This window comes from Rhamphochromis longiceps, linkage group LG3 (genome assembly GCF_057381845.1).
Source record: "Rhamphochromis longiceps isolate RC_006_pf linkage group LG3, R_longiceps_female_GT1.1, whole genome shotgun sequence".
Lineage (NCBI taxonomy): Eukaryota > Metazoa > Chordata > Actinopteri > Cichliformes > Cichlidae > Rhamphochromis > Rhamphochromis longiceps.
The window spans coordinates 38,922,238-38,939,164 of record NC_140559.1 but is presented as its reverse complement, the minus strand read 5'-3'; the positions used below and the strand labels follow the sequence as shown (position 1 = coordinate 38,939,164).

At 39.7% G+C, this 16,927-nt stretch overlaps 1 protein-coding gene across 2 annotated transcripts; it reads right to left on the bottom strand.

Annotated features, from left to right (window-relative positions):
* Nucleotides 1–758: 758 nt before the first annotated feature.
* On the bottom strand, nucleotides 759–11,055 carry LOC146674551 (uncharacterized). Of its 2 annotated transcripts, XM_085396948.1 has the most exons (7): nucleotides 10,799–11,055; nucleotides 8,943–9,047; nucleotides 8,369–8,458; nucleotides 8,039–8,113; nucleotides 4,138–4,208; nucleotides 3,882–4,053; nucleotides 760–2,228 (listed from the first exon to the last, which is right to left on the bottom strand). In XM_085396948.1, the coding sequence occupies exons 2-7, from the start codon at nucleotides 9,009–9,011 to the stop codon at nucleotides 2,019–2,021; spliced, it is 687 nt and encodes a 228-aa protein (XP_085253074.1). In that variant the 5' UTR covers nucleotides 9,012–9,047; nucleotides 10,799–11,055; the 3' UTR covers nucleotides 760–2,018. The 2 variants fall into 2 exon arrangements, with proteins under 2 accessions (XP_085253076.1, XP_085253074.1); XM_085396950.1 differs by lacking the exon at nucleotides 8,369–8,458 and having other exon boundaries at nucleotides 759–2,228.
* Between the last annotated feature and the right edge of the window lie 5,872 nt (nucleotides 11,056–16,927).

The following is a 16,927-nucleotide window of genomic DNA, read 5'->3' as shown; positions in this document are numbered from 1 at the left end:
TGACTTATTTTATTAACTTAACTGCAATGATAAGCAATGGCAGGCACAAAGTCCAGAACTGGAAAACCCTTATCTACTATCTGGATATCCTGACTACACCGGACACAGTAAAATAAAGAAACCGCTGATGTTCCCAGAGGCTAAGGACCCCATTATACCCACCATGTCCTGCCTGGCAAACAGAACTGTACCACAAAGTTGACGTTAAACTGATATCGACTTTGTCAGTGTTGTCATTAGCTGCCGTTTTCGCTAACTCGTGCACCTCTTGATTTTTGTAACCTGGTGTGTTATTATATTTCCTGCCACCCGGTTAAAGACAGCATGATATGATGTCCCTGTGTTCGTGTTGTTGTTGGTCCAGGTTCAACACTGCAAGTGACCAGTGACATAGCTGTGATGTCATAGTTTTGCAATGTGGAAACACCATCACAACACACACCAAACCCTAACCCTGACTGCCATCCTATTTTTTCTTGAGAGTCCATCGACAGGCTTTTTCCACGATGCAAAACTATGACATCATAACAATGCAATTGGTCACTTGCCATGTTGAACCTGGACCAGCATTTACTACAATAATCCAAAAACAACGCCCAATACGGGGATATGAGATACAATTGTGTTGGTTTTTACTATTTTACATTTGAAGATGTATGAGTGCTAATGGTAGTAGCTATAACGAAGACATAAGTCAGCAGTTTAGCCTCATTTCTGCAACCTGCTTGGTTTTAAAGTGGTAGTGGAGAAAAAAAGAAAGAAAGAAAGGCTTTTGTTGTCAAAATACAATCTAGTTTTATTGAATTTCTGGGTCCCATGAAACAGAGATAAACACATATAGAAATAAGATGTAAGACTACAACATGACAACAAACTAGGAGAGAAAAATCTCTAAAACTAACCAGTTAACACAGTGCAACCTGATATTAACCTAAAATGATCATTTTTCTACAGGCAAGCAAGCATCAGTAGTGTGACGTGTGGAAGAAGAAAAAACAACCCTAACTTCAAAACACATACAAAACAACATAAAATGAAATGTACAGTACAAACATAGCCAAAAGATGGCGTTTTCTAGATATTCCAGCTTGAAATAAACAGCATGACTGATTGTCAAGCTTAGTCCTCTTAAATCATAATTTACATAAGCATTCTTAAATATGAATGTAAGACTGTGAAATAGTGTCCAAACTCCTGTAACACACTGCCACCAAAGCTCGTTTTATTTTGAGGTCTGCGGCGCGTAAATTAATACATGTAATTTATTCGTTATAACAGATGTGCTGTAGATCATACACGATGGGAGCTGTATCAGATCTCTCCTGGTAATGCTTTTTAAATTGGGTCACGCTCTACTTTGGAACCATCGAGTCCCTGCATTCACAAACTGTACTCCTCAGAGGAAGAAAAGGGGACGGGGGGCCACGAAGGTGTCGACAGTGCCAAGGACATAGGAGACGTACTCGAACAGCAGTTAAGATGCCGCGGTACAAACAGAGGGATTGCATAGTTCGGCAGCATTGTCTTTCGCAGGTTTTCCTACCGAGCCTCCTAGTTTCCTTTTTAAAAGTACCTGCACAGCCATAAAACCTTGCCCCCCCCCCCTCTGTGTCACTCCAGTGGCTTGTTAGAATAAGGAGCGAGATGAGAGGTCTATTTTTACAAACGAGGGGGTGAGGAAAAGTGAGACGGAAGGTGAGATTTTATGAGACAGAGGCAGGAGCTGAGTTTGTGTTGTGTTCACTGTGAGCACATTCTCGATCAAAATGCGCCGCGTTATGAAAGTTTCTCAGTGCCTTTTTGGTTTCGAGGGACGACCTTCGCTTAAAGTCAAGATATTTAAAGAAAGGAGGAAAAGAAACATTGAACACAAATTCAGTATTGCTAATCTATTATTATCTTCAAGTCTTTCTACTCGTTTATAAAGAAATTACGCTATCCACTACATTATATGAGTCGGTAGAACTTTCTGTCATTTCTGGAATGAAACTAATATCCTGAAGCAGGCATGGCGGGGGTCAAGCACTGGCCCACGGAAGGAGGAAAGACACGATAAAAACAATGAGAGAAACAGAGAGAGGTAATGACAGGAGGAGGATAAGAGGAAGAGAGAAGGACGACGGCCACAGAGACGTCAGTTTGGAGCCTCGGGTCACCTCATCAGGACTCTTCTGCTTCTCCACGTTTGGCCTGCAAATGATCAGTGGCCTGACCTGTGATATGCTCTCCTGAAAGGCAGACGCAGGAGAGAACTGAGATAGACCTCAATTTCTCTGTTTGTACTTCATTTTTAGACCCTAAATGAGCAGAGTAACTAATTAAAGCAACAGGGAAGTAATAGTATGAACCTGGAAAATTCTGTGCATTCAGTGAGTCAGAAAGTATTTGGATAATGACACTTTTCAGGGGGCAATGTTCTCTCTCTGTACACCACATAGTAGATTTAAAATCAAACAATCAATATTCAAGACTTTCAACTTTAATTCAAGGGGTTTAACAAAAGTACTGTATTAGCTACTTTACCATTTCTATAAAGATTAAGCCATATTCAAAGCAGTGTTGCCAACTTAGCGACTTTGTCGCTATATTTAGCGAGTTTTCAGACCCCTTAGCGACTTTTTTTCTAAAGAAAGTCGCTAAAAAAAGACGTGAAAGCGCGTATCGCTTTTACTCTCAACAAGCAGCGGGTGCTGTAACGCAGTCAGTTCTTCTTTTACTCTTTTACTCTTATGCTGTTTTGTGGATCACAAGGTTTAAAACTACTTATAAACACACACATAAAGTAACTCCACCAGAGCACCTATTTCGGGTCACTTTTACCGGTCCAAGCCCGGGTAAAGGAGCAGGGTTGGAATTGTGACATTAAAAAAAACAATAATTGCTAAAATAAATTTAATTTGTAGTTATAAATAAACTCTAAATGCATTTAGGACGTTTTTTACTCACTTTATGTCACTTCCACGATGTTATTTCTCTCTCCAACAACATCAATTATGCAAATTAGGCGATGACGTCATTTAGCGACTTTTAGGACAACCAATAGCGATTTTCCTTACTGAGGAGTTGGCAACACTGATTCAAAGGCTCAAGTATAATTGGACAACTGACTGACAAGCAGCTCGTTATTTCATGACAAATAAAGCAAACATAATATCTGAGTTTTTGTGAATTTCAAATATGAATGAATAATTGATACCAATAGCAGAAGGCCTGAAGGACCACAGAAGATGACTAAAAGTGCAAGATGGCAGGATTATTTCAATGGTTAAGAGAAAAAACATCACAACATCTAAACATGTCGAGAACACTCTCAAGCAGGTAGGTGTATCATTGGGTCTCCAATCAAAAGATGCTTTTGTTAATGGAAACAGATGTTTACAATGAGGTGCAAACCACTGGTTACAGGCTCAAGACTCAGAAAACATGTGAAAGAGCCAAGTGTACATATGTTTGGACAGAACAATCAAGACTGACTTTTATCACAATGATGGACGAGAAGGGGAAAAGTTAGTATGTCAAGCACGGTGGAGGCATGGATACACTGTCCATGTCGTGTTTATTGATGATGTGACTGCTGATAGAAGAGGACAACGAATTCTGAAGTGCAGAGGGGGTTATACTCTCTGCTCAGATTCAACCGAATGCTGCAAGCTTGATTGGATGATACAAAGCAGGCTGCAAAAGTTTTTCATGGCAAAGAAATAGAATTTTCTACAGTGACCTGATGTCAACCGAGTGAAACACTCTTTTGGAGTATTCAACTAAATGCATAAAATTAATGGATTTTTGAATAAAAACCTCTTGAATTAAAGCTGAAGGTCTGCACCACAATCACATCTTGATTGCTTGATTTTGATTTGTTTTTTTTTATTTCTTCTTACCTCGAGTATGGTTCTGCTGTGTGCTCTGTCAGGACTAAGCCTCAGATTCCATCGATGGGATCTATGGCTTCGCCCGCCATCATCCTCGCTCTCTGTGGTGTCTTGTCGCGCTACTCGAGGACGTTTCCGTCTCCGTGAGCTGATTCGCTGGAGAGAGCCAGGCTCCTGGAGTCTGAACAAATTGAGTCAAAGGCACAAGGTCAGATACAGTAAGGTACAGCGCAGCACACTGTGTGAATATGAACGTGTCGGTGACCTGCAGTCTGTATCCTCTATATCCGCATCTGCGTCACTCTCCCCCTGAGGGTCAGATAACACACACTCCTCCTGCAATGGAGTGAAAAAGACAAGAAAAAATATATAATAACCAACAGAAACACAGAGGAATGTGTTAGCAGCCATTAAGCTGGGATAAAATATGACAAATACAAAAGTGTTTTCAATTTTTTGAGTTTTTAAAAAGAAAGAAACACATAAATCCCAGTGACTCATCACAGACCAACACAGTTTGTGAAACCAAATACCACTTGATGATGGCATTTGTCTGTGTGAGTGTGCTAATGCGTCACTTTTTATATTACCACCATTGTTATTAAGCATGAATCAGCTCACACCTCTATCCATAACGTAATGAAGTCAGAGAGTATTTATATCCCAACAGTACCAGTCTTTTTACCTCTTTCTGTCACAGACAGACAGACAGACAGACAGACAGACAGACAGACAGACAGACAGACAGATAGATAGATAGATAGATAGATAGATAGATAGATAGATAGATAGATAGATAGATAGATAGATAGATAGATGTACTGTACTGTACTGAAAATACAAGTTTAGCATTTAAATAAAAAACAAAAAACAATGAGCTATTAACATAATGTGCTGTGTGTTTTTATCTCTGGCCAAAAAATGCAGTTCCTGTAATGGCCACTTGAGGCTGAATCCAAAAGCAAGTCACCACAGCGCCCTATGTTAAAATGGCTAATGTTGCAACACAACTATAAATTGTTACAGCCTGCTACCAAAAAAAAAATCTCCCTTTTCAAGACTGCCTTACATTTCCATTTTTTAATATAACTCATAGGTTTAAATTATAGCAAGGCTTACAGTTTCCACTGACTGAGGGTGTGGCCTCAAATGAGCAGGTGGGTGCAGACACAACTATAGCAGCTAGCTGCATGACAGAGATATAGCGATATTTTGTGATTTTTTTTAAGAATACCAAATATTGATAACTTTTTAAAATATAAACAGCATAGACAAACTAACGTTTTTAGCATTAAAAAAATCACTTTCGTGGGGCCCCACTTTGCGTGGGGTTTCGTGGCGTCAACGCAGTTAGCTTGTTCACTCATTAGCACCATGCAGCCCCACACACAAGGTGATCCACGATAACTCCCTAACAGAGATTTGCAGCGTTAATGTGGTTATGGTGTTAATGTAATTTTAACGAGATTAACGCTGACAGCACAGCATGTTAGAACAGCTGCACTCTGCTAAACAAGCTACCTAGTTCAGGCTAGTTTTAAGTTCAGGCTACAGTAAACAGATAAAGGCATTTTATTAAATGATTTCATTATATTTGACTTGTTTGGTAAATTGCTCATGTTTCCCCTTATCTTGGATATTGTTTCATGTAAGGGTAGCTAGCATTATCACCATCAATTCAGGAAAATTGTATCACAAATCAAATCACCTACCTCACTGATTAAAATATTTGCGGTGCTTATTTCCATTTTGATACGTATTAGCCAATTATAGCCAGTTTTGTTGTGCAAAAATCTGGAGTCCCTCCTAATTTAAATTTTTTGCTTTAAAGAGCCAGAATTTTTATTTTATTTTTTAAAGTGGTCTTGAGCAACAGTACTCCAGCCTTTCTGGAGCTCTTCCACAGTTTTTCTTTGGTTTTTCCCCTCTTTCTGTCAGTCCAGTGGCTGACACTTTGGTATTCGCAGCCTGTCACAAAACACAAAACTTGTACTCATTTGTGAAATCTGTGCAAGATGGAGGAAATAAACTATTTGTACACCAAAAAGGGTATTCCCAAAGAGCTATTACCCAAAAACCTGGCATAACACTGGATGTCCTTTAAAAAAAATCTGTGGAAGCTAGACAAGTAGAGGACAGAAGAAGTGTCAGGCCTAAAAATCTAACCAGAGCAAGAGCCAAACTGAAAAACAATAGCAACAGGTCCTCTGGAGTGAGGAATCCAATTTTTGTTTGTTTGTTTTTGAGGAAGGCAGGAGAGAGGAACATAAGTTTTTTTGTTTGTTTTGTTTTTTAACATTTTATTGCTATGTCTGGTTTTATTACTATGTGCATATTAGTATTGTACAGCACTGTGGTCTACCAGGTGTGTTTTTAAAGTGCTATATAAATAAATGATGATGATGATGATAAGTGAGCGTGTATGAAGCACGGTGAAGGCTCCATCATGGCTTGGTGTTGCATTTCAGCCAATGGTGTTGGAGATTTTGATCTAGGACAAAGAAGAACTTTGAATGTCCTTCAAGAAGCCTGGAGAACTATTCAAAAATTAATTAAAGAAAGATTGTCTAAGAGATTTCAAGCTGCGTTGAAAAATAAAGGTCGTACCAAATATTGACTTTCAAGCTCTGTTTTTGATTTATATGCTGTATTTAGAATAGAATAGAATAGCCTTTATTGTCATTGTACAGAGTACAACGAAATTGGAGTGCCACTCCCTTGGTGCAAGTTTCAATAATAAATATAAATGTAAAATATAAAAAGTACAAAAAAACAATCGTAAGTACTCAAATAATAGTATGTACAATATATACAGGATAGCAGCATTAATATAATGACAGTATGAATAGCAGCATAATATAATGACAGTGACAGTATGGAATAGGTTCAGTTGTTTTTGTGCTTATTTACTACGGTGATAGCTCTGGGAAAGAAGCTATCCCTGAATCTGTTTGTCCTGGTTTTATGTGACCTGTACCGTCGGCCTGACGGTAATAGTTCAAACAGTTGGTTGCTGGGGTGAGAGTGGTCCTTGATGATATTGCCAGCTCTGCTGAGGTACCGAGAGTTTGCAGTGACCTCCAGGCTGGGCAGAGAGCAGCCAGTGATCTTCTGGGCTGTGTTGATGACCCTCTGCAGTACTTTCCTGTCCGCAGCTGAGCACCCTGCATACCATGATGTTATGCCGTACGTTAGGATGCTCTCTATGGTGGCTCTGTAAAATGTCACCAGCAGCCTCTCCTCCAGGTTGTTCCTCCTGAGCACTCTCAGAAAGTGGAGACGCTGCTGGGCCTTTTTAACCACCGCCGTGGTATTTGCAGTCCAGGAGAGGTCATCAGAGATGTGCACGCCCAGAAACCTCATGGAGTGTACCCTCTCCACACAGTTCCCGTGGATGTAGAGTGGGGCCGGGTCTGCTCTAACCTTCCTGAAGTCCAAGATAAGTTCTTTAGTTTTCGTGGTGTTCAGTTGGAGGTTGTTAACTGAACACCACTCAGTCAGTCTGTTGACCTCATCTCTGTAGTCCGACTCATCCCCCCTTGAGATGAGTCCAACCACTGTGGTGTCATCCGCGAACTAAATTTATTTACCTGTAAGTTTGTGCATGTTAAGATAAGATAAGATAAGATAAGATAAGATAAGATAGAAATAGATAATTCTATTCTAATAGAATAGGATAAAATAAAATACTATATACAGCAGAATAAAATATACAATAGGATAAAAATAGAACACAAATTCTATATACAACTGAGTAAAAATACAACTTTGTCAGAAAAGTTTCAGTATTTGCCTCAAAATATGACAAAATATAGAGATGTTAGGGCTGGCTCAAGACTTTTGCACAGTGCTGTATATCAGTTAGCAATAAATGGTCCAACCCTAGATTTAAGAGACTGAAAATCCTTTTTGAAAATGTCTATCTGTGGCATGAGCATCAATCATCTGGCCTAAGTGAACCCTGGTATTACTCATGTACTGCTCACAAGCTGGAATCTTAAAAGCCTATAAAAATGCCAGCTGCCTGCCAGGAAATCAACACAAATATCAAAAAGTCTTATAACGTGTTACATATCTGGACTCCACACACAGCGCTCTGCAACAGCATTAAGTAGCTGCACACAGAGCACTGTCATAAAGACACGCACACATATGCTACACATTACCTCTGTGCCGTATCCCTCAGAGTACCTGGTTACCATCACTTTGTTTTTTCCACAGCGTTCACACAGCCGCGTGTCCTGAGAACAGAAAGCAGGAAGAGAGACAGACCTACTGATTAGATTCACATCTCGAAAAAAAAAAAAACGAAAAGCTAACACGTGATTCGTCGATATCTCTGAACAGGTACTTTAAAATAAAACAGGGCAGCGACAAAGATGCAGAGAGGTCGTCGGGCAGCATTTAGAGCCTGATTACAGATGAAGAAACACTCTCAGATCTGAGCGGGTTGAGCGACGGCCACAGACACTTAAGTGGAAAACCTGAGCACTCACCAGCGTAGGCGTGTGTGCTTCTGAATAAAGTGTACAGGGACCGGCCTCGCACAGACACGCTACATCTACCTCTCTGCAGCTCACCCCCATCTAAGACAGAGAGACAAAGACAGGGAGGATAAACAACTGTGATCTGCTGACTTGATGAAGCTTCTGGTCCCTTTTATCCTTAGACAGCAGCATAATGACAGAGATATAGGGAAGGAGTAAGAAGCTTGTACAAACTTACATAAGGTACAGCTATATCACTGTCACATGACCTGGGATGAGCCTGGCTGTTGGATATCATTGGCAAAAGTTTTCATATCTCTGTCAACGGCTCAGAGGAGAGATTTCTGGCTTTTGACATTATCTGCCTACTCACTTAAAAATGCTTGACTGCCAAGTGCTGAACACTAGAGTTATTAAAAGGAAAAAAAATAACACAATTAAGTCAAAAAGTTGGGCTATTACGTGTTCAGCAACTGGACCTGTGGGTTCCTTCGGTTACATTTTGTGTCAACTGCAGCCTACTTTAGAGCCACATGCAGATCTAAGAGGTACGCCGGTAGCAGGTATAAATAAACAGCCTCACCTCACAGTCATTGTCGGACGTCTCTCCGAAGGTAAAGAGGCCGTGGGAGTCGGATTCCCTCCGCAACATGACCTCTGACCTGGCTCACGCACTCACATAGATTTGCTGAGACACACAAACAGCACACAGTCAGGTTCAAAGCTTGTCATCACTTAACCGTGAACACCTTGTACTCGGTGTCTTCTTCTGATGCTGATACTTAGCAATGTGCTGAAAACAACAGAGTGACTAAAAGTAGTTACCCTATTCCTGATTTCTTAGGGTTTGTTTTTTGCATATTTGTCACACTTACATGTTTCAGAGCATCAAACTAATTCTAATATTAGACAAAGAGAACCAGAATAAATACAAAATGTATCCGTTGCAACAAGTCGTCCTGAAGCAGCAAAGCAGCCCTGACCATCACACGACCACCACCATGTCTGACTGTTGGTATAATGTTGTTTCATGAATTGCTGTGTTAGTTTTTTGCAGATGTAATGGGACTGAAACTTTCTAAAAAGTTCAGCTTCTGTCTCATCAGTCCACAGAATATTTTCTCGGAACTCTTGAGGATCACCAAAATATTTTTGGTAAATGTGAGACCTGCCTTTGTGTTCTTTTTGCTCTGCAGTGGTTTTCTCCTTGACCTCTCCCATGCAGTCTGATTTTTACCCATTCTCTTTCTTATTGTTGAATCATGAACTCTGACCTTAACTGAAGCAGGTGAGGCCTGTGGTTCTTTAATGTTGTTCTGCGGTCTTTTATGACTTCCTGGTTGAGTCGTCCGGGTGATCTTGGAGTAATTTTGGTAAGCCACTCCTGGGAAGGTTCACCAGTGTTCCACTGTTCTCGAGTCCCAAAACCTTAAAAATGGCTTTGTAACTGTTTCCAGACTAACAGATGTCAATGACTTTGTTTATCAGCTGTTTCTTTAGATCAGGACATGATGTGTTGCTTTTTGAGATCTGAGCCTGCTTCATTTTGTCAGACATCTTCTATTGAAGTGATTTCTTGATTCGCCAGGTCTGGCAGTAGCTAATGAACCTGAACATGATTTAACAAAGCGGGGCAATTAGTTTTGCACACAGGGGTTGGATAGCTTTATTTTTACTTTTATAAATAAAGTCATCATTTAAAAAACTCGTTTTTTTTATTTTAATCAGTTATCGCTGTGTAATGTTAAAATGTGTTTGATGATCTAAAAGAAGTAAGCATGACAAATAAGGGGAAAAAATCAGAAAGAGAGTACATGCATTTTCACAGCACTGCAGATATTATAAAAGTATGAGCAACATCAGTAGCAACATTAGACATTTATATATTTTCCAGCTAAAAATACAAGCACAAATCACTTAAATGTTCTTCTGTTTTTAGCATGTATTTGTTCAATGAGGACCTGTAATTAAATGACTTTTTTTCTTTAAAACAGTAATAAATCAGTCATAGCTGGGTCAACTAACAGCCTGGAAAACCGTGAAGTGTTGTGCTTTGAGTGAATCAGTGAGGGGATAAATGCGTTATTTGGCTACAAACTTGGTGTTACAGGGGTGTGCAAATATGACGCGGTCTTTACTACGCAAACCGCGAGCTTGTGCTATCAGAGATGTGTCATCACGGCACCTCACTGTAAAATCCGTTCAGCAGTGTCCGCACTCCCATTACGTAATAGCACAGCAATCAACGTTAGGGAGCCGGGGAACTTTTCCCATAAAGATACGGGGAAACACGCCGTCTGCGTTTAAAGGTTTTAATTTTTTAACAAACAAGAATTCAAACATCAGCTACAATTTTCAATTAAAAACATTACGAAATAAACTAAATGAATTACAAGTAAAAAGCAGTAATTTAGAAAAGAACTGAGTGACCCGTCTCACCTCAAACGCATCCTGTCCAAAATCGCGGAATAAAGCCATGGACGGTGGTCGTAGTTGTGGTCGTAGTTGTGTAGTATTTAGAGGATGAGCAGCAGGACGCGGCGGTGTTTGTCATTGTGGCGCGGGGAAGCCATGAGCTCGCGCTGCTTGTGAGTATTTGACATTGTAGCAAATCCTCCGTGTGATGTCAGCGCCAGCGATGACGGGCAGCTACGGTCCGGGAAGCGCGTGCTCACTGGGAAACCGAATGTTCGGGAGCGCGGAGAAGCAACGGCACATAACAGGGATTTCCGTCCGGTGTTTTCAAAATAAATGCCTTTGAAGCTAACCATTGCGTGCCTTTTTTGTACCACTCATACATTTGAAAATGATGAATCTGTGGACGGAATACTAAAAAACAGGTGTGAACGTTTCCTGAGACAAAACGTAAATCCAGTTGTTGAAAAAAAATGGTTTCAAAATATTACAAAGTATAACTTGAGAACCCCCCTGAAAATTGAATTTTTAGTAAAAACTAAATTACACTTAAAATATAAATAACAAGATAGGTATTATTGGATTTTTCAAAAAATCTGATGACGTTTCACAAATAGTTTTTACTATCCATAAGTCACAAATTCTTTTTTCGATGTCTTAAAATTTCAACTAACTCGAACCTGTGAGAAAGAGTGGCCTACATGAGAACTTAGTCCACTCTTAAACACTAGAAAGAAAGAAAGAAAGAAAGAAAGAAAGAAAGAAAGAAAGAAAGAAAGAAACAAACAAACAAACAAACAAACAAACAAACAAACAAAAGTGGGATTTATTTTTAAGGCTACAGTGTTTATTCATACTATTTGTATTTATCTGTGGTAGTTTTATTTGTACATATTAACCGGTATCTATGTATGGACAGCAGAGAAAGAATTTCATTGCACAGAGAAATGCTTTTCTTTGTACACATGACAATACACATTTTGAATCTTGAATCTCCTAACGGTTCCACAGACATGATTCTGGGCACTGCTCTGCTATGGGTACTCTGTCCTCACTCAGGGACCTTAACTGTCCAGTCACATTCTTTCCTCCAATAAAACACCCATTTCTTGTGAGTTAGTATATGAGCTCATGTTATATATATCCAATAATTCAGTGCTCTTAAAACATGACCTGATTCAAATGAAGGTTTTTTATATTGCACTTTTCTACAGTACTGGAGCACTCAATGCACTGTATACAACATGCCTCATTCACCCATCATACAAGCACTTTTTTGTATGCCTAAGTGCTTTCCATCTAACAATCATACTCCTCAATGCACACTACTCAACTCAGGGTTCAGTATCTTGCCCAAGGATATTTGGCATGTGGACTGGAGCAGCCAGGGATTGAACCATCAGTCTTCCAGCTAGCAGATGACCTGCTCTACCTGCAGCATCATATGATAACAAGGTGATCATTTTGAAACAGGTGTTTTGATGCCAGAAAGAAGTAGAAAGGACCACGGTGGTTAAATAAAATAATAATTATAAGCTCACGGTCTTAAATCTGGATTTTTGGTCAAATTGCACATTTCTGTTTTTGAAACAAGGACATGTCCACAGGTATGCAGACATGTGAATATGGATGCAATTTTGTGTGTGTATGTTGATGCTTTTATCTACATGTAAGAACCATTTCACACCACTGAAAACTGAGCTTCTGATAAAAACACCTTCCAGAATTTAGATTTTTAACTCCTCCATTTACAGGTGAGCAAGGAAAGGGGCAAAAGTGTGCACCTGTGTCTCCTTTCCTGATGTCAGATGGTGCTCTGTGTTACTATTTATAGGATTTTCATTGGCCGACATCTCTACACAATGAGCTGTTGTCACATGCTACTCTGCCATGCCCTTGACAGCACATGAGGTTGTTTTCTGACATTTTCATGTGGATGGGAGATATTTAAAAAACAAACAAACAAAAAAAAAACAACAGAAAAAAAAATACAGAAAAATCTTTGTTTTAAAAAATACTTGTTTGTCCGTACAGCAGTCCCTCGCTATAACATGGTTCACTTTTCACGGCCTCGCTGTTTCGCAGATTTTTTTTGCATGCTTTTTTTTTAAAGCGCATTGTGTTCTGCGTCCTGATTGGCTGCACACCATTGTCAGTCAATCTCGTGCCGTGTCTCCCGTACTGTACAGAATGCTTTCAACTTGTCAAATTTACATAAATCTTCGATCTCTAGCAGTGTGATTCTGAAGTGCTGTACTGTACGTTTTATCCCCAACAAACACAAGAATGTTGACGAAACGTTTTGCACGGTCAAAGGCATCTATGGTAGCATCCAAAAGGCAGAGGACAATGCTAACCATAGCACAGGCAGTTGGACTTCTGGACATGCTAAAGGAAGGTAGAAGTTACCGTATTTTTCGGACTGTAAGGCACGCCGGATTATAAGGTGCATTAAGTAAAACAAAACAGTCAGAAAAGTCAAACTTTACTCAAGTCATTCTTCTTGCTTTCTCCACTTCCATACGACTGATTCATTAGTGTTGAATTCTCTCACAGCTGCTCTATTCTCATGTTCTGGACCTGAAAACAGGGTTTGATCTTTGGTTTCATTCCATAATACTGGACTTATTTTTCTACGGTTTGAACTTTGAGAGTGTTTAAATACGAGAGAAAAGTGTGAAAATGTTCATGCCTGTCTGAGGAAAGTGTATAACGTGTGCAGTGAGGGTTTTTACAGCCTTAAAACATCTATAATAATTGTAAAAAAAAAAAAAAAGTTGGCTACTTCGCGGATTTCACCTATCACAGGTTGTCATTGGAACGTAACTCGCGCAATAAACGAGGGACCACTGTACTCTGTAACAATGATAAGATATGATACTAAACTGCCAGAATATTTTAATCCATATTGTTCTCTACCTCTGGCTGGGTTGTCACACCCTGGTTTTGTGAGCCGACAATACATCAGGTCCAGTGAAAGGAGAAAATGTACCATCACTGGTCACAAGTCCCGCATTGTTGCAATGAATGTGTGCTAGAAAGAAGTGTGGCACACTGGTATGTAATTGTCTTCAGAAAAATAAGACCTTCAGTTGCTTGGCGAAAGATGGTGCACATTCAAAGGCATGTGTTGAGTGGTTTGAATGTAATTCAAGGTCTTTTTTTAGCTTGTTCTAGAGAATCTTTGGCATGAAGCTGAAAGCACATGCCCAGTTCCTCTTAGATTCAGGTTCAGGATACTTTATTTGTACCTGCAGGTAGATTTGGTTTGCAGTGGATGAGTCATCAATCCTCACATGCACATTTTTCAAGACCACACAGAAAACACAGAGCCCCTTCAACATCATCTACATTTTGTTCATTTAAATGATAGCTGCTGAAAAAAGCTACTTTTACATAGTTTAGATTTTATTGTTCTGCATTTGGGTTAATGCATTTATGGACATAATAATAATAATAATAATAATAATAAATAATACTGTATCTGGATCAGTAAAACAGCTAAACGCTATCATTGCATTCTTTCTAGAAAACTGTGACATGGTCACTGATATATGCATCTTTATTATCTAACTAAATTGATAAGTCCTAGTTCTAAGTGACCTTGTAAATGAAATATTTAAAGCTCTAATTCCTGACCCCCCACTTCTCAAAAACATCAAACTGGGTACGATTATGGGTAGTTTTTATCCTGATCTTTATCTTGGCACAGGGTTACAGTCAGCAGTTGTGCCGGGACAGACAGAGAAGCAGTTGAAAAGAGATGCATACAGTCACATATACAAACACGACAACACAAATATACAGAGGGAGACATGGAAGTTCCCACTCATTTTAATCAAAAGAACTCACCCGGAAATGCCATTCCCAAGGGGGATCTGTCTGTTTTTGTACAGATGTCACATGATAACTAAAATATTGTTAGGTTAGGGCAGCTGACATTATGTCTGGTAACTGGGTAAGAGTCAACCTAATTCAGCCTTTAACTGCAAGTATGAACATGTTTTAGTGAACACACACCTCACTATCGGTACTAACAGATTTTTTTCTTAAAGCCCTTAACAGAAATGGTCTCAGTGGAGACGTGGCTGTAAAGTAGTCATTCTTAAGGAAGGAAAAATGGAGAAAAGGCTAAGGTATGCAGAACTACACAAGAACTGCACTGATGAGTGATGAATTCAAGTGTAAAATATTTGGTTGATATCAGTATATAAGGAGGAGGCTCTGTCATGGTTTGGAGCTGAATTTCAGCCAGTGGTGTTGGAGATCTGTCAAAACGATTTTTCATGTGTAAAAGTACCACCAGGTTTTTATCCACCATTAAATTCCACCTGAAATGCATTTGCTGCCTTGTTCTGCATTACAATGATCCAAACATACTGCCAATGCAGTAAAAGCATGCCTAGATAGAAAAAAAACACAGTGGAAGTCAGTCATGGATCGGCCTCCCCAGAGCCCGGACCTCAACAGCACTGAAGCAGTGCGGGGTCATTTAAAGGGGGCCAGCATGCAAAGAAGAGCTTTGTCTTAGCCTGAAGAACTATTCCTGAAGACTACCAAAAATTTCCCAGAGAGAATTCAGGCAGTGTTGAAAAATAAAGGTGGTCGTACCAAATATTGACTTTCATGCTCATTAGAAATGTACAAACTCTGTTTTTGCCTTAGATACTGTATTTCCATATATTTTTATATGTATTTCAATTCAATTCAAGAACTTGTTCCACCTATTTCCCCCTTTTCCAAAATGTAAATATGAAGGGTGGTCTGAGACTGTTGCAGTACTGTATATGCTAAATGAGCTTAACCATTGCAAATAGACCTCATTTTAGCCAAAATGTCCCTTGAGCCCTACTGCTGCTTGTAGACAGCAGGCCCACTGAACAAGATAAAGTGTAATTAGGAGAGGCTTAATGGCCTTGGGAGGGATCCGCATTAGAGCTGCACGTCGACCATGCAAACGACTCCCTAGAACACAACTGTGTATTTTGTGTTTTGAAATGCTACGATATTAACGATTATAACTTGCAATCTTACAGCAGTGTTTTTGCAGTTATGCTCACTGAACTCTGTTTTTTAAAGTCATTAATTTGTTTTCATTAAGGATTTATTTTCTGTTATGAGATGCTGTTGTACCCATGAATATTTTCTCCATTTTAGCACAAGGTTTAAGCAAAGGATTTACAAGCATGCATGGAATAATGGTGCGTCATTGTGTGCTTTGGCCTAATGTCGTGCAGTTACTGTTTGCTGATTTGTTGTCCACAAAGTTGCATGTAAAATGAAAGCAGGTCAACATTTGGTCAGTTGCACTCTTTTATGTGCTCATAGGGGAGAAGGGGAGGCAAAAGAGGAGGGGATATCACAGATCTTCAGAGGCAGATAGAGAGGTTCTGTATACACAAGTAGCAATACAAACAGGAGATCCAGGCTCGATAAGAAAATTAAGGGAAAGGGTGCAACTCAAATAAGCCGAAATTGATACACCAACGGACGAACGAGTCTCTCTCGCTTCCTCATGAAAGCGCCCTCGTTGTCACTTGGAGAACAACAGAGGAAGATGAATGTCGAGGGACGGCTACAGAGGCACATCATTTGGATATTCAGACAGGCATTCTTTGGATTTTCTCATCAGATTTGGATACAGGACTAAATACAACCTGTCAAAAATTGTAAGAATTTTCCTTTGTCTGAGGCTGTGAGCTTCTGGCACCCAGGCAAGATACCGGTGGACTTTTGGATCAAACACGGCTTGTCATTTTAGATGCGAGGGACAAACGCTACACCCTAAGGCAATTGCAGGTTACGGTGCAGCGAGAACACCCAGAGGTGGTTGAAAAATTGTGACTTGGGTGTGTGAGTTATGCACTTCTGTGGTGGACAAGTGAGGCAGAGCATCCACAGACATTCAGATGGATACAGAGTGTTTGTGAGGTGGTTGTTGAATGCATGGTGAGAAGACAAGGAAGGATTTAAGTTTTGCTTTATGTGAAAGATCAAGACGTGTGGAAGAACCTTATTCCTTTTTTTTCTAATATAAAAAAGAAGTTTTCACTTTGGAGTAGCCTTTTATTAAGCAGGAAAAAGTAAGTATAGGTCGCCACGGTAATGGTATTGGATTTTTACTTTTGAGTTACAGGCAGCTTTGAAGGAACA

Coding starts and splice junctions, on each gene's coding strand:
- LOC146674551 (XM_085396948.1), bottom strand. CDS start 9,011: ATGTTGCGGAGGGAATCCGACTCCCACGGCCTCTTTACCTTCGGAGAG. Junction 4,054..4,137: donor ATAGAGGATACAGACTGCAG/GTCACCGACACG, acceptor CAATTTGTTCAG/ACTCCAGGAGCCTGGCTCTC. Junction 2,229..3,881: donor ACAGCAGAACCATACTCGAG/GTAAGAAGAAAT, acceptor TCTGCCTTTCAG/GAGAGCATATCACAGGTCAG.